Source organism: Daldinia caldariorum, assembly GCF_022478825.1.
Source record: "Daldinia caldariorum strain CBS 122874 unplaced genomic scaffold F4812scaffold_1, whole genome shotgun sequence".
NCBI lineage: Eukaryota > Fungi > Ascomycota > Sordariomycetes > Xylariales > Hypoxylaceae > Daldinia > Daldinia caldariorum.
The window spans coordinates 3,508,607-3,533,275 of NW_025953037.1; the positions used below are offsets into that span (position 1 = coordinate 3,508,607).

General features: G+C 47.3%; 7 protein-coding genes across 7 annotated transcripts; 4 read left to right on the top strand and 3 right to left on the bottom strand.

The window, feature by feature from the left end:
• Positions 1-215: 215 nt before the first annotated feature.
• F4812DRAFT_411672 (YTH-domain-containing protein) lies at positions 216-2,215 on the bottom strand. Its single transcript, XM_047932645.1, has 5 exons — positions 1,899-2,215; positions 1,487-1,832; positions 1,348-1,403; positions 1,175-1,294; positions 216-1,051 (listed from the first exon to the last, which is right to left on the bottom strand). Exons 1-5 carry the CDS (start codon positions 2,073-2,075, stop codon positions 758-760), a joined length of 993 nt encoding a protein of 330 aa, XP_047795437.1. The 5' UTR covers positions 2,076-2,215; the 3' UTR covers positions 216-757.
• Positions 2,216-2,698: 483 nt separating this feature from the next.
• On the bottom strand, positions 2,699-4,899 carry F4812DRAFT_39998 (glycosyltransferase family 76 protein). The gene is made up of 3 exons (XM_047932205.1): positions 4,399-4,899; positions 3,725-4,316; positions 2,699-3,669 (listed from the first exon to the last, which is right to left on the bottom strand). Exons 1-3 carry the CDS (start codon positions 4,694-4,696, stop codon positions 3,270-3,272), a joined length of 1,290 nt encoding a protein of 429 aa, XP_047795438.1. The 5' UTR covers positions 4,697-4,899; the 3' UTR covers positions 2,699-3,269.
• Positions 4,900-5,014: 115 nt separating this feature from the next.
• On the bottom strand, positions 5,015-5,884 carry F4812DRAFT_454941 (uncharacterized protein; the record flags this gene model as incomplete). Its single annotated transcript, XM_047936732.1, has 3 exons — positions 5,015-5,426; positions 5,495-5,589; positions 5,645-5,884. 3 exons carry the CDS (start codon positions 5,882-5,884, stop codon positions 5,015-5,017), a joined length of 747 nt encoding a protein of 248 aa, XP_047795439.1.
• A 453-nt stretch (positions 5,885-6,337) lies between these two features.
• Positions 6,338-7,050, top strand: F4812DRAFT_454942 (uncharacterized protein; the record flags this gene model as incomplete). Its single annotated transcript, XM_047936733.1, has 2 exons — positions 6,338-6,654; positions 6,909-7,050. 2 exons carry the CDS (start codon positions 6,338-6,340, stop codon positions 7,048-7,050), a joined length of 459 nt encoding a protein of 152 aa, XP_047795440.1.
• A 3,064-nt stretch (positions 7,051-10,114) lies between these two features.
• F4812DRAFT_40115 (uncharacterized protein) lies at positions 10,115-12,316 on the top strand. The gene has a single exon (XM_047932227.1). The coding sequence runs from the start codon at positions 10,382-10,384 to the stop codon at positions 12,263-12,265; it is 1,884 nt and encodes a 627-aa protein (XP_047795441.1). The 5' UTR covers positions 10,115-10,381; the 3' UTR covers positions 12,266-12,316.
• Positions 12,317-14,027: 1,711 nt separating this feature from the next.
• Positions 14,028-15,946, top strand: F4812DRAFT_40126 (MFS general substrate transporter). Its single transcript, XM_047932230.1, has 4 exons — positions 14,028-14,437; positions 14,509-14,523; positions 14,592-14,993; positions 15,056-15,946. The coding sequence occupies exons 1-4, from the start codon at positions 14,138-14,140 to the stop codon at positions 15,752-15,754; spliced, it is 1,416 nt and encodes a 471-aa protein (XP_047795442.1). The 5' UTR covers positions 14,028-14,137; the 3' UTR covers positions 15,755-15,946.
• A 2,097-nt stretch (positions 15,947-18,043) lies between these two features.
• F4812DRAFT_40174 (uncharacterized protein) lies at positions 18,044-24,621 on the top strand. Its single transcript, XM_047932238.1, has 2 exons — positions 18,044-24,413; positions 24,469-24,621. The coding sequence occupies exons 1-2, from the start codon at positions 18,591-18,593 to the stop codon at positions 24,529-24,531; spliced, it is 5,886 nt and encodes a 1,961-aa protein (XP_047795443.1). The 5' UTR covers positions 18,044-18,590; the 3' UTR covers positions 24,532-24,621.
• Positions 24,622-24,669: the final 48 nt, after the last annotated feature.

Consider the following 24,669-nt stretch of genomic DNA (forward strand, 5'->3'; position numbering starts at 1 on the left):
GCATCTCGTAACTAAAAATACATAATGACTGGTAGTAATATCATTTCGGAAGCACATACCCGTCTTTTTAGTGCGTGGTCCAAAAGAATACCTATTGACAACAGGTTGAACATAGTGGAAGTAGCTTAGCCAGTTCTGTAGCGGGCTCTACGATGGTCCAATTTACTACTACGTGAGTGGCACACACGTCGAAGTTTTATATCAGTAGTTTCCGATAGAGTGTAAGAAAAATCTCCGATTACTATGATGCGATCTATCATCCTTGTATCATGGTGATCATCCGATCTTCCCTAACTACCTGCCAAATTGGGTGTCGTTTCCCCCAGATGTCTAGTATTAGGGATATCCCACGTGATATTCCAACGCCTTGTCCTGTAGGCAATAGTTGGAAATCCTCAGTCTAGAGAAGTTTCACAGAACTCCATGTAGTTGAATAGAACAGAATACCTATGACGGCATGCGTATATCGTCTAAACTACATAGAGTAACCGGTGCTTCAATGACCTGATTGCTCTATGATAGACGAGTATCATAGCAAGCGAGGAGATAAGAATCGTCATATCAAAGGCTAAAAGAACCTCTCTTGTCTCTTATCCCCCCTTCTGGCGTGATAAAGGTAAAGAATGACTCGAAACTTCCAAAAACTCCGTTACACACCTATTGTTGGCATCTCCTAGCTAGCTTGAGAATAAGAATCAAGTCCAAGGGCATTCCTTGCGAGAAATTTGGGCCAAGGACAACGGCACTTCGACACTGCTTATTGCCTAGAAAGAGAACCACTTTGCTTCGCTCGCTTGTATTCCTCGATACCACGACTCTCCAGGATACGCACCATCTCTCGGCCAGCATTTTCGTCGATCTCTTGACAGTTTCGCGCTCGTGTGACTGGTAGGTCCTCGTTGAGATTATTCTTGATATGGAGTATGTGTTTGCTGTCAACGTGCATCGTATTCATCCACTCGACCTGGAAGGGCTCGGAGATCTGCCATCTGACTCCATACCACCACCTAGGGTGGCGAATATCAGCCGACGGCAAAGATTTCATGAGCGCCTATTATTGAAGACACAGAATCAGTCAGTCAAAGCTAAACAACAAGAGGATATGGACGAAAAGGAGATTAGACATGGGAAAGACAAAAGAAACGCAATGGTTATGCACCCCAGAAATACTCACGTAGCCCTGCATGCCGTGGGATTTATTGACAGCAAAGAACAACACCACCATCTTGCCACTAGAGAAGGCTTTGCTGATGGCATCGGCACTGGAATGCTGAGTAGCCCATAGCCCATCCTCCTAACAAATTGTTATTCACGATTCGTCATTGTGCATATAAGGATACAATTTACCATCGAGTCGTATACGTGAGACCAGCAGTATGATTTCATCACAAAGAAGCACACCTCTTTAAAACGAGGTACTTGTTAGTAAATTATCGTGAAGAGACAGAAAATATCTCCAAAGAGGATATCTAGGGCGAAATCTTACCACCTTTGTCTTTGAGAACTAGCCTCGAAGGGGAGCGGAGGTTCATCAGTTCTCGAGTTAAATCTCGTTGGTCGTCTACCGGGTCTCTGTTTGGGCCGTCATAATTCTCGATTCGGTCGGTAAAGTGTGCAGGATCACGGGTTGGACGAGTAATGTAGTGGAGGGGCGGTCCTCTAGGTGCCATTTGACGATCATAGTCATCATCGCGGAATCGTGGGTAAGCGCGAATACGGTATCTGTCAGGGTCTCGATGGTAGGGTGAGATTGACCGGGCCCGTGGTTTGGAAACAACGGGGTCGCGATAACCAACGCGGCTGCCAATGTGACGATGCGCTTCGGTACTACCCTTTATATCGTCGGGTTCAGCAGGACGCGCCCGGGCGGGTGTTGAGCCATGAGAAATGTTACGAACAGTAGAGCCACGATCGTTCTTCCCAGCATCAGTACGCTCGGCTTTGGCCATTTGATGCTTCTGCTCTCCAGCATCAGTGCTTCGGTATTCGGCTAGCTTCTTCTCACGGTAGTCAATGTCATGCCAGCCGGTAAGCTTAAGCCAATCTCGGAGATCAGGTGCAAGTATCGACTCCATGTCGCTATTGTAGAGGATATAGTACTAGAGGATGTTCTAGATCGTTGTTCTAGGGAATAGGTAATGTGTAGGCAAGTGTGATGATATATTATTGAGTGTTGTGGATGGTGGATGCTACCTGGCACCTAGAAGTCAAATCTGTATTGTTTGTGAAGTTAGCACCTTGATTGTTGTATGCGTGTGAGAGTTTATCGGGTACGGTAACTTCGATAACGGAGGAGTCGTCTCGGATGAAAGACGGCTCAGTCCTCGGAAGTAAATCGCAGGACTTGTAAAATAAAGTGGCATCTAGATAAAAGGTCGGGATACTACGTCGTCGACGCACTTTCCTGCTCAACTCAACTCCAATGACCACGAGTCCAACATTGATACAGATAGAATATTGGTAGTTGCCATCTTTAAATTCCCCGAAAGGTCTTTTACGTACCTAGTTGGGAGATCACCGGGGGTGACTCAAGTGAATGTTAACTATATGTGTAATGGGTGTAGAGGAAGGGGTACTTGCTCTATTTTGACGGCGACGAGTTCGTTTCGTAGAATATTGGCTTGGCTATGTTGTAAATAGAAGGCGCTACTTGCCGTTAGAGATCTCAATTTAGAATGGCGCAAAGGACGGCGTTCGTGTTTGCTGTTACGTTAAGTGAGAAGGTCCCCGTTTGCAAGAGCCCTCTCCCCAGAGACATGGTAGGTTAGGCGCGTTCAGAACGTAGAAGAATATGCATAATTAGAAAGGAAATACTATTCGCATGCTTCTGACAAAGGACATAGCTTCCTATCCAAGTGTCTTCCTCGCTAATATTGCAATTGGTATTAGGGTTTACTTGGTAGTAATAGAAAAAAAGAAGACACCTAAATTCCTACTGTTGAAGAATTTCCCAATATTCATAGAAGGTACCTAAGACAGCCTTGCTTTCGGCGAGTCCCTTAGGATATAATACGGTACCTTACATGTTATTGGATAATTCCTCGCTGCAAAATACATCTGTAGCAGGTATTTTGACTCAATTGCAAGCCTGTAGAGCTCAGATGCTGTCAGCCTTAGGCGCAAACAGAATTGTCAAGTCTTCGGAGATTTCGAATTAGGTGTGGTTATGCTATCTATAATTCTAGGAGGCCTTATGTGCTACGGGAACAGGAGAAATAGTTTAGAATCAGGCGCTCATGAAGAGAGCACGCAGTAGTGGAGGTTGTAAATTAAGCCGGAGGAAGGAAGGAGGCGAAGAGAGCTCCTTGGACGGCAGCATAAACGATCATAAATCTCACGACATTTGAACCGAATGTCGAAGTGTTTTTGTCAGTGATACGTCCTGCCAACCACCAGTACCAAAGCGGATATCCTGATGAGATCCTTGTAATAATTTGGATGTGATAATTTGTGATGGCTAGAACAGCCAGGATGAGCTGGGATAAAGCCATGGAGCGGACCAGGACTGCCAATTGGGAGCTGTTGCTAGCAGTAGGTTGCTTAGGGGAGACTCCCAGAGGCCATCTGATAAGTTCTACACCTGAAGTTATAAGAAGGTAAATCATTGGTGTAGCGAGTAGAAAAAGAGGTATGTTTGATGGTGTCCAGTAGCGAAGAAAGCCAACATTCCTATTTCCGGCGTTAGCGTTGTCATCGTCATCATAAGCGATGACCTTCAACTCACCAGTAGCGCGCCTGAACGAATGAGTAAATGCTGGGAAACATACTCCTACACCATGGTCTTAACCTGGTACCAGAAGGGACGGAGCAGAAAATTTGAAATGCAGCAAGTTGCGGGATCGCAAAGCTGACTGCTATTATTAGACCTCCCAACATTAAGGATAGTCGTCGTCGTATACTGGTTAGAGTGGGCGGCATTGTCACCTCGTGGGCCAGCGCAATTGCAAACGGGATCCCATTAAACAAGCCATTGCTACGAAACGTCGTAGCAAAGCCAAACCACATACCTGAAGCGACCAAGCTTACATCATGAGCAAAGGTCCGCTTTGGCCCAAGCAGACCCTTCGCAAAGAAGAGATAGCCTGTAAAAGATAGTAAGGCGTATATGCTTTCATTGTATGGAGCGGACAAGAAAACTCCAGCGGGGGAGAGAATATGTAGAAGTGCCGCAATGAATGAGAGTCGCCGATTTTTTAGGACAACAAGTCCGAGCTGATATAAGACAATAACAGAAAGCAGGTGGGATATGTGAGCTACTAGTATCCCAATAAGTGGTTCGATGGATCCATGGGTTTGGATTCCCAGGATAGAAAGTCCTGTTGATACGGGTTAGAATATAGAACAAGGAGTTGGTGCGATGGGGAATGTCATATCAAGAAATAGGATTAAATATCATACCTTGACTAAGATAGGAGATGATGGTAGGGAACCCAAGGCCAAATGCCCATTCCTGCTCAAACAAGTAACCTCGACGAGAAGCTTGTATAAAGTAAATAGAATCCCATCTTGTTAATTTTGTAGCCAAGTCAAATGGGGATTCATGAGATGAAGTTATTTCAGGGGATAACAAGGTGCTCGAAGTGTCGTAAGCTGGACCGACACCACTCCCGATAACAATACATAGGAGTAGTGCTTTCCAGACGAGAAATGAACCGATAAGTGATTTAATGGGGGTTTCGGAATAAAGAGAGGACATGGTTGAAGATGGAAGGATGGTTATGAGTTGTAGGTTGCATTTGGGGTTGGAAGGTTAGGTATGTTACGGCGGTACGGTGGTACCTTACGAATTGTTTGGGACATGCCCGCCGACAGAGATTGTGGCTAGTGCGGGGATTCATATAGCGCTAATGCAGGTCCGAGCCACAATGCGATTAGGTACCTTCCCGGCTATATCTGTAAGTTGCAACACGCTCTAAAAGCCACCATACATCTTCCGAGTGTCTCTTGAGCATGAGTGATTGCAGCTGTATTAAAGTTAATTTCCTCGCTGTCTTCCACCGACTCTAACATAAACTCATAAATCTTCTTCCCGATCTCCCGCGCAAGAAATGTAGCGTTCTCGGGCTGAGCCAATAGCTTTTTCGCGGCCTCCGTTCGGATGCAAAATGTTGAGCTGAACGAAGTCGAGGAACTCCTGTTCTCCCAGGAAGAAGAGGCCTTGAGCTTTCATGTTCTTGTGTGCAGTCAGGTTGTCTGCCACGTACCCTGCGCCATCGACTGGGCAGATATTCAAGATGGTGGTAGGAAGCCCAAGCCCGTGACGGTACTGGTCGGGATACGAACAGCCGACGCGGCCGGAACAATCAGACGCGTAGAAAGCGTGCTCGTCGGAGCCAACGCCATGACACGCTCGCCGGGCTGCAAGAAAGGCGAGACATCCGCGACCCCCAGCCTCACTGCGGCCATCTTGCCTCCTACCCGCGCAGCTGTGCTGTGAGTGGTAACATAACCGCGGTAGTACGCGGCGGCGATTGCGTAGTCGAGTTATATGTACCCAGCGGCATAAGCGGCAGCAATTTCCACACTAGAGTGGCCTAATAGAGCTGTCGGCAGGGCGCCGAGACGTCCAAACTCAAGTACCAGGGCGAGCTACAGAGCCGTGGAGAGTGGACAAGTCGACGGAGCCACCAACCGGCTTTTGAACCTCAGATTCTAGCGCTGGTAGCACGGCAGCCGAGAAGGTAGGCCGACTAAAGTTAGTCCAGCGAACCGAAGCCTGGTCGAACTCGGGGTCGCCAGGAAAATATAGCTCGCTGCCTGGTGATAGCTCCAGGCTGGCGACCGATATACCCCTTTCGAATAGCTGTGTGAGGTTGTGTGATCGACAGGACACACCGCCAATGAATGGACTACTGAGACCCAGAAACAAGAGGAAATACCGCATTATAAGTTCCTGCATTTGCCAAGTTATTTTACTTGCATTGAATGCATTGCGTCATGCAAGGGGAGTTTGTAAGAGGTAGGCCTTGTAACCATTAAATAGCCCGTCCCTTTTTTCAAAGCCTCTCCGAGGCCTCCCGGCTCTCTTTGGTGACCATTGCAAGTGTTGGGCTTAACAGCGCCTCTTCGATTTACAAGGAATGCATATAGCATTCACTCAGCACTGGAAGGTGAGAACGAGGCGTAAAGGCTCGAGTTGACGTTATTCAGCTTGAAGACACCAACGATGGACACATAGCAGTCGCTGTCCAGCATGTGAGCACAACTTATGGCCGGCTCGACGGTAAGCACTTTTAATTTCCGTTCTCATGCACTGTGCCTCTGCTCTAACCATCTCGCATCTCGACATATCCCGTTCTACACTCCTGATCTGATAACGGCGCAGTTTTGGTCAATAATGCCGGCCTGCTTTCGTGGCATGGGCATGCCCGAGAACACTGCGCCTATAGTCATCCGCTCAACATTTACCGAACTCCTAGATGTGCACATCACTTCAGTTGTAGTCATCACGCTCGCCTCCGAGAACGCGCATATTCGCTTCTTCATCTCGAATCCTGGCGTCCTCAACACGGCTTTCGCCAACTTTCACCCAATGAGGAAGTTGCCACAGGAGGGCGCAGAGTCTATTGTTCACATCATCGGCGATGATAAGGGCCAGTATGACGATCACGTGCAGTGGGGGTTCGAAGAGAGCGTCATGAGGCCAGTTCCGTGGTAAACAAAGGCTTTGGTCCAACTGAAACACGGCTGCGTGACACGACTTACTGCTGTCCAGGAGGGCGGATAAGAGTTCAAGTTGGTAAATTAGCATATGTTAACTATTATTATCCTAGTCCTACTGAGACTTTTGTCAAGTAACTTTATGGCAAGTCTTCAATTCATCTAAAATCTACATATGGGAAACCAAAAAGAAGTCAGAGTTGCCAGCTATACTGGCCTGCAAAACATCATGTTCTAACTAGCTACAGCGACGGTAACATCATCGGCAACATCGTGCTGTCGGGGCTCGAGCTGTTGAGTAACGGCGCGCTGACGTCGGGCCTCCACCGCGTCGTGCGGGCCCCCGCCGCGCAGGCCCCGCACGACCGTTACAGCGTTCTTATCTGTTAGAGCTGAAAGATTAAGCTCCAGAGTCGTGGAAATTACAAAAAGGAATGGTCTGCTGACGATGAGATGATTTCCGTGCACCGCCATGATGGTCATTATGTTCATCGTTACCTTGGCTTACGTGGGAGGCATACAGCTTATCCTAAACCAGAGACGGATATTCTCTTGGATGTGTCCAGCCTCGCATAGATCATCCCCCTTGATCGCCCACGATTTGAAGGTTGAAGTATAATATTCGGTATCCCGGCTTTCGTGGCTTTCGAAGTGGCACATTCATGGAATGGGACTTGTCCACTTGTCAGACGTAAGGAAAATCTACTTTCTGCTTTCTACACATATTGTCATATGGAATTATGGTAGTTGTTATTGATGTTGTAAAGGTAAAGGTCACTTACCTACTGTACATGGTCCACTACCTAGTGGGAGAAGTATAAATACATTATGTCATGTGACACACATACGCCCTACGCCCGACAGGTTAGCTAGACGGGGATCACGGGATGTCGTCATTGTGCTAGAGAATGTCTTTAGTAATGCCAGAGATGTACCTAGGTACCTTTGGTCCGTTCGGGTTCGGGTTCGGGTTTGTGACACATGTGTTCGGCCTCGGAAGGATAGAAGTGGCCGTTTTTAGCTCGCAGGAACCGTTGAAAATATTCTCTTCACTAAGGTTATACCTACCTTAGTTAATACTAATACTAACTATAGTACAACTGGCACACGAGTGAAAAAGCCGCTTGTGAATAGTTTCGTGGATCCTGGTGGTGCCATTTCAAACGAACAATGGCTAAATCCGAAGATGGTTGCCAGCTCTACGATACTCTACGATACTCTTTTAGAAGACACCAACAGCCCAGACTGATACTTCCAGACAGGTATATTTACCTACTACTCAAGGCACATGGCTTCATAATCATCAGACCTTCAATTCTACTATACTCTCACCGACATATGAATAGGATTCTCTTATACTACCTTGATTGGATACACGTGCGGAAGACCTACAGGCTACCTAGAACTAACGATGTGGATGGGACAGCGTATCTTGCAGCTTAGGTCTCGACTTTTGCTTTCATCTTGTCTTAGCGGGTTAACGAGGGTCAAATCGAGGTCACCGCTCTAGTTTTTTTTTCTCTTTCCCCTTGTACGGTTTACATACCCCTTAGTAGGTTGGTTACCTTATATCTCGGCTAGGTAGTTGATATTTTAGGCAGACAAATAACGCTGTCGATCTTTGATGTTTTGATGTGACTTCGTTCGGAAATTTACGACTTTTTATAGATTATGGATATGGTGTTGTCATGAATTAGAATCGTGAATAGATCATATCAGATTACCTCTTCCAGATATGCCTACCTCAAGGTAGGTACATGCAGAAAAGACACAGGAATGAAAAAAAAAAATGGGAATGTACCTGTATCGGTGTCATCGGCCTCTAGCAAGGCCCGGTTATACAGTGCCGAGCACCTGCATCGAACCAATAGGAATACATGGACATGTAGGATCCGCACCAACCGAAGGGAGAAAAAAAAATATGGAAGCCTAGAATGCGGAAAGAGCTCGGTGGGTTTCTGCCCTATGGCGCGGCCTGTCGAGCCTCCAATACAGCTAGTAGCTGCCTTAGTAACGATCACAAATGGATATGAGGTTGTGTAGTAGCGACTTGAGTTACTGGCCCGCCATCTGCATAACTAATTGCCGGCCAACCAGGTTCCAATGAGACCATCTGGATCTTTCCCGCCCTCCGCCGAGCTTTCTATACCGATTTTTCGTAATCGCATCCATCAGTTGTGATACATGCAGACATGGAACATTAGCAAAATGCATTTCTTCCATTCCAACCACGGTTTGTAATTTGATTATCATACAACCTAATGTAATAACAAAAAACTGCAAGTAATAATAATAACACACTAATGTTTCCATTACTACCTCACCCGCCATTTTCATTATCTAGTACGATGTACGATATATGTTTTCCTTTTCATTTAACTTGGCAGCTTATATACCTGGAAGTAGGTACTTTAAGTACCTTAGTACCTCTTAATGCAGTACTGTCGATCCTCTTTTTCTTTCTTACTAACAGAAGCGGAATTTGTTTATGAAAGCAAGTTACTAAGAAAAAAAAAGAAAAAAAAAAAAAGACATTGAAGCTAATGAGTCGTTACCCGCGTGTTATGTCATATATATTTATACATTACATTATGTCGGTTGAAATAGCTTTAGGAACTAGAATTCAGCCTCGGCTCGATCTAAAAAAAAAATCGATTCGATTATTTTCTGCAACTCTTCTTTTTCAAACGACAGCGGGTCCTAGCGAGGAATCTCGGACAGTATCCGAACCCGAGCTGAAGCATTACAAGCAGGTGGGACTTTACCAAACCGACGGGGCATGCACATGGTTTTCCTAACAACGATCAGATCCACCGCCGCACTCGTACATATTACATATAAAGTCTAGGCAAGTATCTTACACGAGTAAAAGTAAAGACATTTTTTATGTTCGCGCATAGCTCCTATATATGATTAACATCGTACCTTATATATATATATACCTAAGCATTTGTATAAAAGGTGCTTATATAAGAGGTATACAGGTAATGAAAATACATAAAGCTTAGAAGGTACGTACATACGCATCCTTGGCTCGCTTTCCATTTACCTACCTGGTACCTAACCTTCGAAACTGCCCGTACCTGGTAACTCCTTAACCCCTACCCCCTACCCCCCCTAAACAGCCACCCCCTAGCCTTCCCCTTACCACTTTACCACTTTATTGAATGCTACGCCCGTTTCTAGACGAGCCGAACTACCAGAACAACGTTCAGCCTGTCAGGCCACGACTCAGCTCTCTCCACTTAATCATCTACCTTATCTACCCCTCTAATAACCTTTTTACCGCGTTAACTAGGTACCTAGAGCTTCAAACATTACCGTTTCAACGCTACCTATATATCATCATCTTTAGGGGTATTTAACGAACTACCGCATACCTTTCAAGAGCTCAGCCTCCACGAATTTACTTATCCTCCCCTCTTTCTATCTCTCTCTATCGTGTCCCTAAAAGTCAGCCTAAAATCAAATCTGTGGGGGGTTTGTAGGATTGTATATCATAAGACCATAGCATGCATATACAGTATAGTATGATCGGTCTTATGGCAGTGTAAGACCTTACTTATTACTCGTTCATCGGAATTACCTAGGAATTAGCTGGAAATTACGCCGGAAACCAGGTACCTGGATATCTCGACTCGAGCCTGTCGCAAAAAGGCTCTCTTTCTCTCTCCCCACCTGAGCCGCAGAAAGCGGAAGCTTGGATGGACTTTCTCTCATTATGTTCCTACATTCGGGAGCCAGCCTACATGGCCATGAGTATTCAAATCGGCCGGCCCCTCAGCCTGGTCAACGACGAAATCCCCTCTTGCGATCTGCCTTTACAGCACCTATAAAACGTTCTTCCTCATATCACCCTAGCACATCACCTTCGCTCGATGGACCTAGTTCGCCTAATTTACCGCGACCTCGTCCTATTTCAGAATATATACCTAAGACCCCTGAAGCTACTGTTCGATTCGATGAACCCCAAAGCGATTCCACGACAGCCAGGCCAGAAGCAATGAGCGAAGATGAAGGCTCACTTATATCCGATAGTGACGCGAGCCGTGTCTCGTCTTCGGCTCGTCGTAACCGGAGAAGAGCCATCCGGAAAAGCACTACCTTTCTTCTCGCTCATCCACCTCCGAAGATACGCAGCAAGCAGCGCCTAATACATATACGGCCCAGGCTGCTACTTCAGATGCAGCAATTGGCAGCTAACAGGCGCCCAAGACCAGTTATTGATGTATTTCCGTCCGTTGCTGTAGCTGGGCCTTTGATTGTACCCTTACTGAAGCGCTTCCCTCTCATTGCTCGCATAAAGCGGGAGCTGGGTATTCAAGATATTATGCTGGTCAAGAGCGAAGATTACGATGCGCATGCTTCGGGACTGGACAGTGACGGCGATGACGACGACCTTAAATCTCGCGAACTCTTAGCAATACTAAGTCCGTTTTTGACAGAAGACAAAGCCGAGATTGTATTAGCCGACGGAACGGTCTGGACCGCAACACCAAGGTTCAACGGTGCCGGTTCCTGCTCCTACGAATTTGTCACGGTTGATTCAAACGGAAACACTACGACAGCTAGATGGGTTCGCAAGCAGATAGCGACTAAATCTCTGCCGATCACGCCAACGTCGCCGGGCTTTACACCTACAACGCCCGTGCCAGACTACAAATTTACCTTTAGCATAATCGACCCTAAGAGCCGACGTCATCCCATCATGGCCACGCTTACAAACTCCTCACTCGACATACTAGACTCTTATACAACCGTCTCACAGTCCGCTGGTTATTATCCTCCGACTTCTCCCAATTTATCTACTCCTGCTTCTCCCACCAGTGGAGAGAACGCCTCGGAACGAACAACTCAGCGAGTTGAAGACTGGCAGAAAAACTTCATTACCATATCAGCTATATGGGTCATACTTCGTCACGGGTGGTCGCCTAACTGGAAACCTACGGATTTCGGGACCGTTACACCATTATCTCCCACTACCCCAGTAGCCACATGCACACCGATCCGAAGTAGGTCCGTAAGCGTAAACTCGGAGACGGCATCAAAACCCAGTGCCCCCGCCACCGGTAGTAGACGAAAACTTGCAGGCGCCTTACGGATGGGGGACCAACTAACACCGAATGTGTTACCTAGGAGGGCGACATCTACTGGAGCTAGCTTCGCACAAAAGTTCAATATCGAAACAAGAGACCGAGCCAGGAGTAGTCCTAGACAGGAATCAAAGAACAAGCGGGCGTTCAGCGGCGAATGGGATGTAGGCCTCTCGAATCGGAGCCAGGCGAGTTCGTTAGCAGCCGTACTAGATTTGCCGTCTTCTCTCACTCCACTTGACCTTGCTCCACAAAGCAACTCAGCATCATCAGCGTCATCTCCTTTATCTGCCAGACAGCAGGTTATCTCGGAATCTTATGCAACCGACCCCTTGTCCCTTAAGCCCCTTGAAATAGAATTTAGCGAAAACTCCAGCCTTCGTTGTAAATCATCGATTCGGAATATCGTACGGGAGAACTATAGGGATGACCGGTATGACCACGACCGAAAAGCGAAGCATCAGAAATGGAAAAATATGTCAAACTGGTTTCGAAAGCTACATGGGCGGTAGGGCTGCCAGCCATGTTGTTAACGAGTCCCTATCAAAAGTAGGAGACGTGTCAGATCAGTTGCGCGAATGATTGCGCGAATGAAGAGAGAAACTTGTATCATATCATGCATTAGCATCAACCGGAGTTAAGGGGAAAAGGGGGCATTTGGGAAGTACGGATTGAATAGAAAAAACTTTTTTATTGGTTACGATATTTCTCGGAAAGGGAACTATAATTTTGGGAAGCTCCAGAGACAGGATCGAGAGGCTTAACCGCATGGTGTTTGGATTAGAGGATAGGTTTTGACATGACATGAACACGCAAATCCACTATAGGAGAGAAAAGGAACTGCTTGAATTATGCAGTATCCAACGGAGGCTGTTAACTTCAATAGCCAGGCATACAGCTACAAGGAAATTAGCGAATGTGTTAACTTCATCTGTATGTGAACCATGCGCATTTTCTACCTTAACCCAGTAAACTTGGTGCTACTTACCTACGATATATATTTTAAGTATATTCGAAACGTGTAGGTGACGTCGATGCAAATAGGGGGAATGGCAGCGGTACGGAGCAGAAAGTTGTGTTTTCAAGAAGACAATTAGCACTTCACTCAGGCATTTCTTTCTGTTGCATTATACCGGCGAGAAATCATATAATCTCTACAGTCATCAACGTTACATCTCACAACACATTTTTAGTAACTACCTCATACTTGCTTCTAGGCTCGACTATCTAGTTCGGGATACACGCAAGCCAACCGCTCTGCATATTTTCCTTAACCGAGTTCTAACGGCGTCTGCTTCTACCATATGTTCTCGAGCTTAGGCACGTAGGGCTGAACCCCCCCCCCCCCCCCCGCGCGCCCCTAGATAACAATAGCTTATGCTAAAGGGTTCTTAAGTTCTGACACTTGTAGTATAGACTTCTAGCATAATTGTCTTACGCCAAATAATTATCCAGTCTTAACTGACGTAGAGATCTTCAATACGCCAAGTACCTACTTTCTACTATCGTTACTTAACCAATTGCTTATCCCATACAGAATAGAATGCAACGTGAAACTCCTCGAGCTTAGTTGAACCCTGAACAGTCGTCGAGAGTATTGTATGGTATGCTAGAAAGTTACCTACAACTAGGTACTAGGTAGGTAGGTGCCTGTATAAATTGCCTTAGAATAATTGAGCCCGCTATATTTATCATCCCTCGCCTTCCCAAAGCAAATAAAGCAATAGTTACATCAAGCACCTACTTGAATGTGTACCTGTTACCTAAGGTAGGTAGTTTGTATAGTACGAATCTAACTTATGGTTGTATCCCGTGTAAAGACCGCCCAGCATCGTCTTCTCCTGCTCTGACACTATTAACCGGTGAGTCAAGCTGACAAGTGACGATGGAAATTAGAAGGGGAGAAGGGGAGGAGGTGCGGGCTGTAAAGCAAAACGTGATTTGCAGCCGATAGCGGTCTGGGTCTAGATGTCGGAGTTGATTCGAGAGGCGGGCGGAGATTCCCTTTCTAGAATTTATCAACCCCGCGACAGAACCTCGTAATAAAATGAGCATGCTCATAAAACAAGCTCCAACAACACGACATGGAGTTATCCGACGTTCTACCGGTGCGGCTTCCCAGCTTTGTTTCTGCCGTGGCGACCCTATCCACGCTGTCCGCATTGCTTGTGGACCTCGTAGCTCATAGGAGACCAGGTCGTTCACCGAAACTTTTCCGTCGCCACGTACATAAGAGGCAAACCCTATTTACCTTATCCCCTCTGGGTTGAGATTTCAATCCTACGATTATTCCTTCTCTAGTTCCTTCCGTCCTGGGAAGTAGAATGATCGCCGTACCTCTCAGCACTTGAAGACCAAGGACACGAACAAGCTAGCTGGTAGCGATGGCGACACACGTGCAGCAAAACGGCAGCTCCTCGACCTCAGTTCTAGAGGTCGAGCTAGAGCCGGTATATCTGTCAACTCCGTTACCGAAGCGGAGCTCTGCTGAACCCCAAGTCCGCGGTAAGACAAGTTGCAACGACGGCGATGCTACCTCGAGGCAGGATACAAGCTCGCTTCCGCCGCCGAGCACGACTACGGATGTTGTGCAGAGATGGAACTACCCCCGGAAAAACATCCCGCGGGTCGCTTCGTGCTTTTGGTCGTTCATCGTCATGGGCGCTAACGACGCTGCTTACGGAGTAAGTTATCGTACTAGAATCTGACTATACTGGATATGAACGATTGCTAACAAGAATTGACCTGGGTGTAGCCTCTCATTCCATATGTAAGGTAGCTCACAAGGTTCTATGGATTTATATCCTAACAAAACGTACGACTAACATAAAACCTTAGATCCAAGCGTATTATGATCTCACATATCTCATCGTATCACTCCTCTTCCTCTCGCCCTTCGTAGGATACACGGCAGCGGCGTTCCTAAACAACGTCATCCACCTCAAGGCGGGCCAGAGGGGGGTCGCTTTCACCTCCTCGGCGTGCCATCTGGTGGCCTACGTCATTATCGCCGTGCACCCGCCTTACCCGGTCCTGGTGATCACCTTCGTCCTGGCGGGTTTCGGGAACGGCATCGCGGACGCCGCCTGGAACGCGTGGATCGGCAACATGGCCCGCGCGAACGAGATGCTCGGCTTTCTCCACGGCCTCTATGGCGCTGGCGCCGTGCTCAGCCCGCTGATTGCCACGACCATGATTACGAAGGGCAACTTGCCCTGGTACGCCTTCTACTACCTAATGGTGAGTTAGTTGATTTCGCAGGAGAATAGGACATGGAGGAGCTGACTGACTTACTGAATTAGATCGGGATGGCCGCGGTGGAGGTAGTTGCTTCAGTTAGCTGCTTCTGGAAGGCGACCGGACGCGAGTATAGGGAATCCCTAACGAAGCACTCGGACTCGTCTCAGGGCAGTCTCAAGGAAGCCCTGTTCAAGCAGCCCGCCGCTCGCGTGACGTGGCTCTGCTCCCTGTTCCTGCTCGGCTACGTCGGGATCGAGGTCGCCCTGGGGGGCTGGATCGTCGAGTTCATGATCCAGGTGCGGAACGGCGAGCCCTTCGCCAGCGGCATGACGGCGACCGGGTTCTGGCTCGGGCTGACGATCGGGCGCGTGGTCCTGGGGTTCGTGACGCCGAAGCTGGGCGAGAAGCTCGCCATCATGATATACCTCCCGCTAACGATGGGCCTCGAGCTCCTGTTCTGGCTCGTGCCCCAGTTCTACGTGTCCGCCGTGGCCGTGGGCCTCCAAGGGTTCTTCATGGGGCCGCTGTTCCCCGCCGCTATTGTCGCCGTGTCCAAGCTGCTTCCTCGACATCTCCATGTCGGCGCTATCGGGTTCGCGGCGGCGTTTGGTGGTAGCGGAGCGGCTGTCTTGCCGTTTGCGGTTGGGGCGATCGCGCAAGCGAAGGGCGTGCAGGTGCTGCAACCTATTATTCTGGCATTGCTTGCTGTCATCTGTCTTCTCTGGATTGGGCTCCCAAAGATGGAGAAGAAGAAGGAGTGATGGGTCTCATAGTTTAGGTACCTACCTTAGGTACATATTGAAGATTGAGTAGATGATATATGAGAATATTAAGGGGCTTGTCGGCTAGCACAAATCTACTTTGGGACCTATCTCCTTCTCCTAACCGAAGCGCTTTCTTATGGGGAGCAGTGCACATGCTTACAGCAAACAAGCAAGATCCTATGACGTTTTTATCGGCTTTTAAGCTACTTCAATACAGATTTGTATCATCAAAATTCTATCAACATCCATTTCTCCAATACCTTCAAAATAGTGTAAGATAATCGACAAAGCAAGCAAATATATATCAAGTACCTATCTAAGCACCGCCATGCCAACGCATCTCTGATTCGACAACTCTTAAAACTTAGTGGTATCACGTTATGACCGTGCATCGGGCTATTTGCTTGTTTCTGACTTGGGGGCGACCTACCTACCTTGTCAGCTTGTGTAAGCCAGTGTTAATAGCTTGTAGAGCTAGATTCCTCTGTGGTTTTGTTGTTGTGCAACAGAAACATCGGCAAGGGCAGATGCTTGCCAGTGATAGGATCCCTACGAGCATCAACCTATCAACCAGGTAACCTTAGGTACGGGTAACGAAGAGGAGATATGTCATGTGACCGTGTCGACCTGCTGTCAGCAAGAGCTTATACGGAAAAAAAAAAGGAAAAAAAAAGCAATGCAGGGGGATGTGAAGCAATGTGCTTATCCGCTCTGCCGCAGGTGGTGTAAATCGGCTAGGTCATGAAGACGTAGGCAACCGGGGCGGGAGGGATATAGCATCTTCTCTCTTCCTATTAATACTAAGCAATATAAAAATGAGAGAAATCTATGGACGTCTTTTTAAAGTTCTGATTAAATGAAGAAGATTGTTGGTGAGGTCGTGAACGTTGCTTGATGTTAGGTTGTTAGGTTGTTTACCTTAGGTAGGTACATATAGTAGGTACCTTAGGTATTAAAGCAATTCGACCCGACCGATTTGCGGTTAGTTTAACCCGTCAAATCGGGTGAGACCCAAAAGCCCTGAACCGGATTATCCGCTGTAATTATGTGCATGACGTCGCGCAGAAGCCTACCTAGGGTACCTAGGTACAATCCACCCTAAAAAAAATATAGGCCTAGGTTAGGTACCTCTTAGGTACCTAAGTACGATTTACTGAGCCTACCTATGATTTGACCTAGGTTCCTTTGTAAACCAACGACTTAACGAATTGTTGGTCCCCTTGCGAAAAGAGATTGTTTGTTAGGCTTGCTTGCTAGATGATACCTATGTGATGATACCCTCGTAGGTATTTGTGTTATTGTGTTATATCTTTAGGTACCTTACCTACCTAGATAAGATATGTGGCGAATAGTTGAGCTGTTCTGGTTGTTGTATTGTACATAGTACCTAATTTTGGTGTTACTGAGCGGTATTATTCTCTTGTCGATAAGGCTTATATACATTGATATCTGCCCGCACTTGAGCTTCAGAATGAGGTTGTACACTACCACGGTAATAAACGAAAGAACAAAAGAAGAGTGGAATGGACTAATGGATTATTAGAAGGGGAAAGGGAAATGGATCCACGATTATAAAGTTCAAATGCTTTTATACTATAACAATATCTTTTCGAACTACCCGACTTATAATATTATAACAGATGATGACATCGTACTCGAAAGATTTAGGAGATTCCATACTTTAGCCTCTAAGTACTCTAAGTTAAGGTACCAGATAAGAATCAGGTACCTAAGGTGATCAATTCCGTCAGTTTATGGTTGACAGGCAGGTACCACCTTTTATTAGGCTGCTATAGAAACTTGTCATGCGCGCGGCCTTTAATCCGTGAGAGGCAACTACTAGGAAGTACCTAACCTGTTAGACCTTAGAAGGTAAGGTTGTCGCAATTGCCTTATGCCTTATTACGTACTCGTCCTTCTGCCTTTGGATCACTCCTGTGCCAGTTGTGCCTGTTGGAAAAGTAACAAAAAGGCAGGCGCAGCCAGCAACTCTGTTGGTCTGCTTCCCTACTAATTAACCTCTTGCCCTACCAGGTAGTACCTTAGGTACTACTAAATTCCCCACTTCGACATCAGCTTAGGTACCCACCCAGCTGCCCACCTGCACCCTAGTTATCCAACATCTAAAACTATTACATTACATACATCTTCCACTCTCCCCTCACTCCCTCCGTCTATCTGCCTTGTCTACCTAAGGTAACCTTCCCATCTACTATTCCCTAAACACATATTTATCAACGGGTATTGGCTTTTCCTAAATACCCGTTTGATAATTTGTTTATCTCTCTTTCATTGTCCCTTATCCGGTGCAATCCCGTGCTGGTAACGAGGCTTGGAGGGGGCAAAAAGTAAAGAAGTCGTTAGGATCCCAACTTATTCCACCTAAACGTTTGGCGTGGTGTATCCGGTAGAACACTGACCCTTTAGAGCTTTCTAAACTCCAGAACAGCTAGCTACCTCGCAAGCTCCGGGAGCTGCGATATGATATGTCAGCGTGCGCCTTAGTGTTTGGCTGCAGCACGAGACCAACGCCACCCGTCGATTCCCACAAAGGAACTTCACCAACTATCAACTTCTTCCTTACTAGGGTCTAACTAGAAGAAAAAGAAACATATCAACATTTTAACATCGATATACCGACATACCGATATATCGATAACTAAATCCCCGTTTCGACCTCGAGACTAACCAAACACAACTAAGGCTTTTGTCATATATCCCGAATCCAAAAATACCTAGGTAGTCCGATTCGATATAACGAAATTACAAAGACCGGGCCGAGCCGAGCTTTAGTTAGACATCATATAATACCGCACACACTCTCCCCCACATCATGGATGAAGCACTCGATCCTCCGGCTGCGGTTGCGGCTGCTGCTGCTGAATTCTCTGCTGTTTCGCAGTTCCTCAACACCTATGCCGTAGGCGACACTATTTCGCGCGCAACCTCACCTGGGTTGCCGCTCTCAGTTGATATCGACGATGCCAAGCGCTACCGACCACGTACCTTTGCATACTTTCGATTATTACCTTACCCAGTCGAGGACGATGCCGCGCGTGATGCCGCTTTGCAGGGAATACTCAAGCAGCTATATATAGCTGTCAAGGCCGAGGACTTCTCTCCTGGTGCTCTCCACTGGACGCGCCAACTCCAAGGATGGCTTGCCCTCAAGTTCGATATGCCGCGCGAGTTACGCGCCAAGCTCGTACAGTTGTACTTTCACCTCTCGCTCGCTCCTGGCTTAGACAATAACTCAGCCGATCGATTTTCCAAGATGGTCGTGACGTTAATCAGGAGAAAGCAAGCTCTTAAGCCCGAACAGGACCTCATCCTCGACTGGAGACCGCTTTGGACGGAGTTGAAGGCGTTAGTACTACCCGGTGAGGCTGCTGCGCATCATTCTTCTAGAAGGCGGGGGAGCAAGCATCTTCGGAAACTCTGTCTCTATTCGCAGTTATACTTCGATCCTAAAGAACGGCGCGCCATCCTGGAGGAGGTACTGCCTTATTTCAGCACGTCTGATATACAGAACGCCTACATTGTTATTGGTCTGTTGAACATTCTCATGCCTACGACCCCAGCTCCTGCTACGGAGCCGCAATCTCAGCCGTCCGATTTTATACCTACGTTCTTCCATCTCTGGTCCCTGATGAACCGCTCCAAGGTGGTAGACAATGCCTTCATCGACATATTCTCTAGAGTAGCAAGAGACTACTTGACGTGTCGGCATGTACCCTTTGGTGAGCATGGCGTCTTCACACGCGAGCAGTCCGATCTAATATTTACTGCCATTCTTCGTTTGACTGAAATTCCCGTTGGGCAAGCGAATTCACCATACTCATCACTCGACTACTCGGTTGGTATGGGTATATTTCTCGAGAAAGACAAGAAGAAACATCCGATACCCTATATTGTAGCTCGCTGGATTGTATCTTCTTTATCGCCTCATTGTCTCGGCAAGGATAACTCGATATTGAATAGCCTTGAAGGACTCATGGAGTCAATTGATACCTTCTTCCATCCGTCAAATCACGGGTCTTGGTCTAAGATATTGGCACAGCTTACCTATTACCTTAGCGAGTTATTTGTATCGCGTTGGAACAGGGAGCAAAATGAGGAGCAGGATACCCCCGCCGAGCGAAAGATCAACGATGCTTTGAAGAGCCGATTTGTCCTGAGTTTACGAGAAGTCACATTCATGGGACTTTTTGGCAAAAGCTCGGCTATTACCAGCTTGTACTTCAACGCTCTCCAAAATCTTACCTACCTAGAACCTGACCTGTTGCTGCCCGGTGCGCTTCAGAGGTTCTACCCAAGTCTACAGGGCCTTGTTGAAGTTCATCGAACTACCTCTAGTCTTTGCGGTCTGAACATGATTGCTAATATCATGTCGCGTCAGAAAGGCTTCCGGTGTCACATCACTGCTCTACTAGCATTGGCTTTACCTGGTATTGATGCTAACGATCTTAACAAGACGCAGTTTACCTTGAACTTTATACAAAGTGTTGCGTACAGTATCCCGTTTGTGACTTTGACAAAAGAGAATAACCAAGTTCATGATACTAGCCTTGCTATGCAATGGGTGCAAGGGGAGATGGAGAGAATGGAACGCGAAGGCCAAGATGTCAAGATCGATTATAAAAATGAACTGACCGACGAGGATGAAGCGGACATCGTGCGATCCTCGACCGCAGGTTTTGGTGAATTCATCCTAGCGCTGCTGGGCAAAGTCTTCACATTACTGGAGAATCTACCAGATGCGGCGCAGGTCCGCTCCGGGTCTCCTGAAGATAATATCATCAATACTTTACCGGCGGCTTTGACTCCGATGTTTGCTTCTCTCTCGCCCGAGCTCTTTGATATGGCTTTGGAAAAGCTTTCTGCTTTTGTCTCGAGCCATGTAGTCCATCAGGCTCGTGACGCCATGGCTTGGATCTGCAACGCGCTTTGCAAAGTGAACCCCGAGAAGACGCTTAAGGTATTCATTCCTATGTTGATCGTCAACATACGAAACGAGATTGACTACAACGGCGCTGCTTCCGATCGGAGCAGCGGTACCGAAGTCCTTCCTCGGGATAGGGCTCTCGTGTGGCACGTGAGTATTTTGAGCATGTGCGTTGTTCATGTGGGTAGCGAGGTGCTCAAGTATAAAAAAGAGCTTTTCGAAATCGCAGAGTATATGCAAGAAAAGTGCAAAGGCCTTCCTGCTATTCACATCAGCAATTATATACACCACCTACTCCTCAACCTTACGCATACGTACCCTATAGATACTTCGCTTTACGAGCCTGATGTCATAAAACGTGGTCTCGACGTCGATGATTGGGGCAAGACGACCCCACCAACGGACTTGACGATTCGGTGGCATCGGCCTCTGCAAGAAGAGATCCAATTTGCGGTTGAACTATTTGAATCACAAGCTGGAGGGTCTATGCAGCGGCTCGAGTCTTTTATGAGCGACAGCCCGCCTGTGAGTCGGAAAGGAAAGAACAAAGAATGGTCGGATGAGGTCGCTCGCCAATTAACCCAGCTGCGATTGGTTATTTCTGGTCTTGCAACCCTATTTGACCCGAAACGAGCATCTGGGGAGGTTAATAGACATCCTAATGGTAATGGAAAATCCAACCAGCAAGAGGACGACATCATCGCTGATGGTGGCGATGACGACGATGAGGAGGACACCAACCCGTTGGCCGAGGTGGGGGAAGACGACGAGACGAAGCCACAGTTTAAATATCCGAGCGGCTACTTACTTACACCTGACACCCCGCTTTATGACCGCATTCATAACCTCCGGGAAGATATAGGACGCTTACTCTCTCGAACGCATTCTTTCCTAAACTCCCACCAGGAGGATGATGTTGCTTGCTTTACGGCTCTGTACAACACGTACCGCACCTGGATTACAGATGTGGGATTCGAAAGGTCGGCACATCCGTTAGACCGCCTAGTTCGATTATACAGGGCAGATATTGCTCCTTTCAAAATCAGTGGTTTGCGAAAGGTGTATCCCAGGCCTCTTCTTATCAAGAGGGCCGACGCATATCAGTTACAGAGAGTCAAGCATAATGCATCAGTCCGAAGGAAGAGCGAATTAGATAAGCGTCTTCTTCTTGATCTTGCTGAATCTTCTGTCTCTTCGTACGCGGACGTGAGACGAATCGCCCAAGGTGCGCAAGACGCCTCGCTAAAGGCTCTGATAGGCGGCCGACCGCTCGTTATTCCCGTAATACTAGAAAGGTTCCGCAAGGCTCTTGAAGAGGTAGACCATGACCGGATTAAGGGGGCAATGTATACGTTACTCTTTACAAGTCTACTTAGGACGTTGATGAGGGACTGGAGATTTGCCCCCGACTTGATGCGCCTATATATCCAATCAGCTAATGTCGACAAGACGTCAATTCAAAATCTCGGCGCCACTGCTATTTACCCGCTGATGGACTTTGGCAAGAGGTTTGAATTGATGGTAATCACCGACGAAGAAATAGTTAATTTGATCAAGCCGGACGAAGATTGCTCGAAGGCCATCAATGCAAGACACGATTTCATCGTCGAACGTAGAAAGAAGGTCGAACAGAAAAAGGCGGCGTTAGGACTTGAGTTAACCGAAATCGCAAAAGAATCGCACTGGAAGACAGCTAGTCGCTGTGCTATCTTTACCACGAACCTCTGCCTACGCTTCGAGAGCATCGCGCCACCAGAATTCATCGAACTTGTCGTTAAGGGAACCAACGATCCTCACCCAGGCTTAAGGGCTAATTACCTCAATGCATTTTCTAACATATTTACTGCGATTGATCAGCGCGCCGTATATGGGCATAGTTACCGTGACTACCTTTGCGAGAAAGAACAAGATATCAATAAGCTTGCCATCCCGGTTCCGAAGGGTGATGCGGAATTCACAGAGGCTTTCTTGGAAAGCTTCAAGCACCCTGAAAGTGCGGAGTACTATGTAGACACAGATCACCCTGGCTGGCTAGTCTGGGGGAAACAGTTCAATGCCTTTAAAGCAAACCCGGAGAAGTTTGACGCCTATGATGACGTAGAGAAGGCAGCTAGGCAGCAAATTGGTAAATTGATCACGAGAGAATGGCTTTCCCAATGTTTCGACTATTTAAAGCAGGAGCCGCGGGACGCGAACTCTGATAGATTCAGGACATCCAATGTTGTCCTGCTTATGCACGTCTTTGACCTCATGATATACGGGCAGACGGAGCTAAAGTTTGAGGATGTCAAAGAATTAGTAGCTGAAGTGTACGGTGACGGAAGCGATAAGCACCAGCATCGCGCTACAGCAGAGATCCTAGGTGCCTTGATGGTTGGCACAACGTATGATCCTCTTTCTATGAAGCAAGAAGTATGGGGTTTTGCACAACCGATGATCCTCGATATCTTCGCCGATAACCTTACGCCTGACAACCTCTCATATTGGGCCACATGCCTTCACTTTATCATCGATACTAAGGATCCTCGTCGTGCTAGTGAGCTTGTTAGCCGCCTAAGCTCTTTCCGCCTGGATATGAACTCGAATGCTGCCTTCAAGGAATCCTCAAAAGTGCAGCTTCTCGAGTTCCTAATCAACGATTGTGGTTGGCACTATCGTCACGAGAAACCCATTTTAGACGACTTCCTAGCGCATATCGATCACCCATACAAAGCTGTGCGTGAATCGATCGGCCGCGTCATTGCTACAATCTACAGGACACGATATCATGAGTCGTTTGAGAATGTCGGCGCTCTACTGGAACAGAACAAGGCAGACTCGAACATTGGCATTCGCCCTTACCAGCCAAGCGATGAATTCACTGCTACCATCAGGGACGTATTCGACCGTCTTGAAACATGGCGTCATGAGCGTACACCTGGTCAACAAACACCGTCTTCTTACACATCGGGGTCAAAGACAGTTCTAGTGTGGTTAGATAATACGCTTTCCTCACAAGAATGTATCCAGCTTATTCCCTTTTTTCCGGAGCCTTTTATTGGCCAGCTCCTACACATGATGGATGTCAAAGAGGACCCAGAACTAATGCGTCTAGCCTATCACGTCTATCGCCATTTGCCAAACATTCCCTTCCGCATTGGAGAAGACGCGCCATTTATTGAGGCATTGGTCCGTCTAGGAAGAAATGCTACAAGCTGGCACCAGCGTTTGCGGGCACTTGTAAATATGCAAGTCATCTATTTCCGACGATTATTTTTGATGGATGCATCGCATCGAGAGTTGCTCTTCGACGCTGTGGGCGACATGCTAGCTGATTCCCAGCTTGAAGTTCGGACGGTTGCAGGTGCGACGCTGGCAGGGATGATCAGATGTTCTCCAGCTACGATACGAAACCCCTTTATCGCCACTCTAAAGTCTCGTTTCGAGACTCAGCTAGCACGAAATCCAATGCCGAAGAAAAGGCAGCCTGGTACAGAAACACCGATCAATGCTACACAGCAAATTGCGAAAAGACACGCTGCGGTTCTGGGTCTTGGTGCCCTGATCGAGGCGTTCCCATACGCGACGCCGCCGCCAAGTTGGATGCCTGAGGTCTTAGCCTTACTCGCTAGACGCGCAGCAAATGACCCGGGTGTGGTCGGCAAAGCCACAAAAAGCATACTCTCTGAATTCAAAAAGACAAGACAAGATAGTTGGGGGGTCGATCAGAAGGTAAGCAACAGTCTTTTTCCCATTGGGGCAATAAACTTACTAACGTATTGGATAGTATTTCACCCATGAGCAACTTGAGGACCTAGAAGGAGTCCTTTGGAAGAGTTACTTCGCATAAAAGTACCAGGGGTTTTATGTTTAACCCGGTTTTTTCGAACCGTATCAAAACATGCCTCCTCTGAAGACGGAGTAGAAATTTATAGCCAGACAGCGCTTTTCTTGAGATATCGAGTATGTCACTAAACACTGCTGGAAG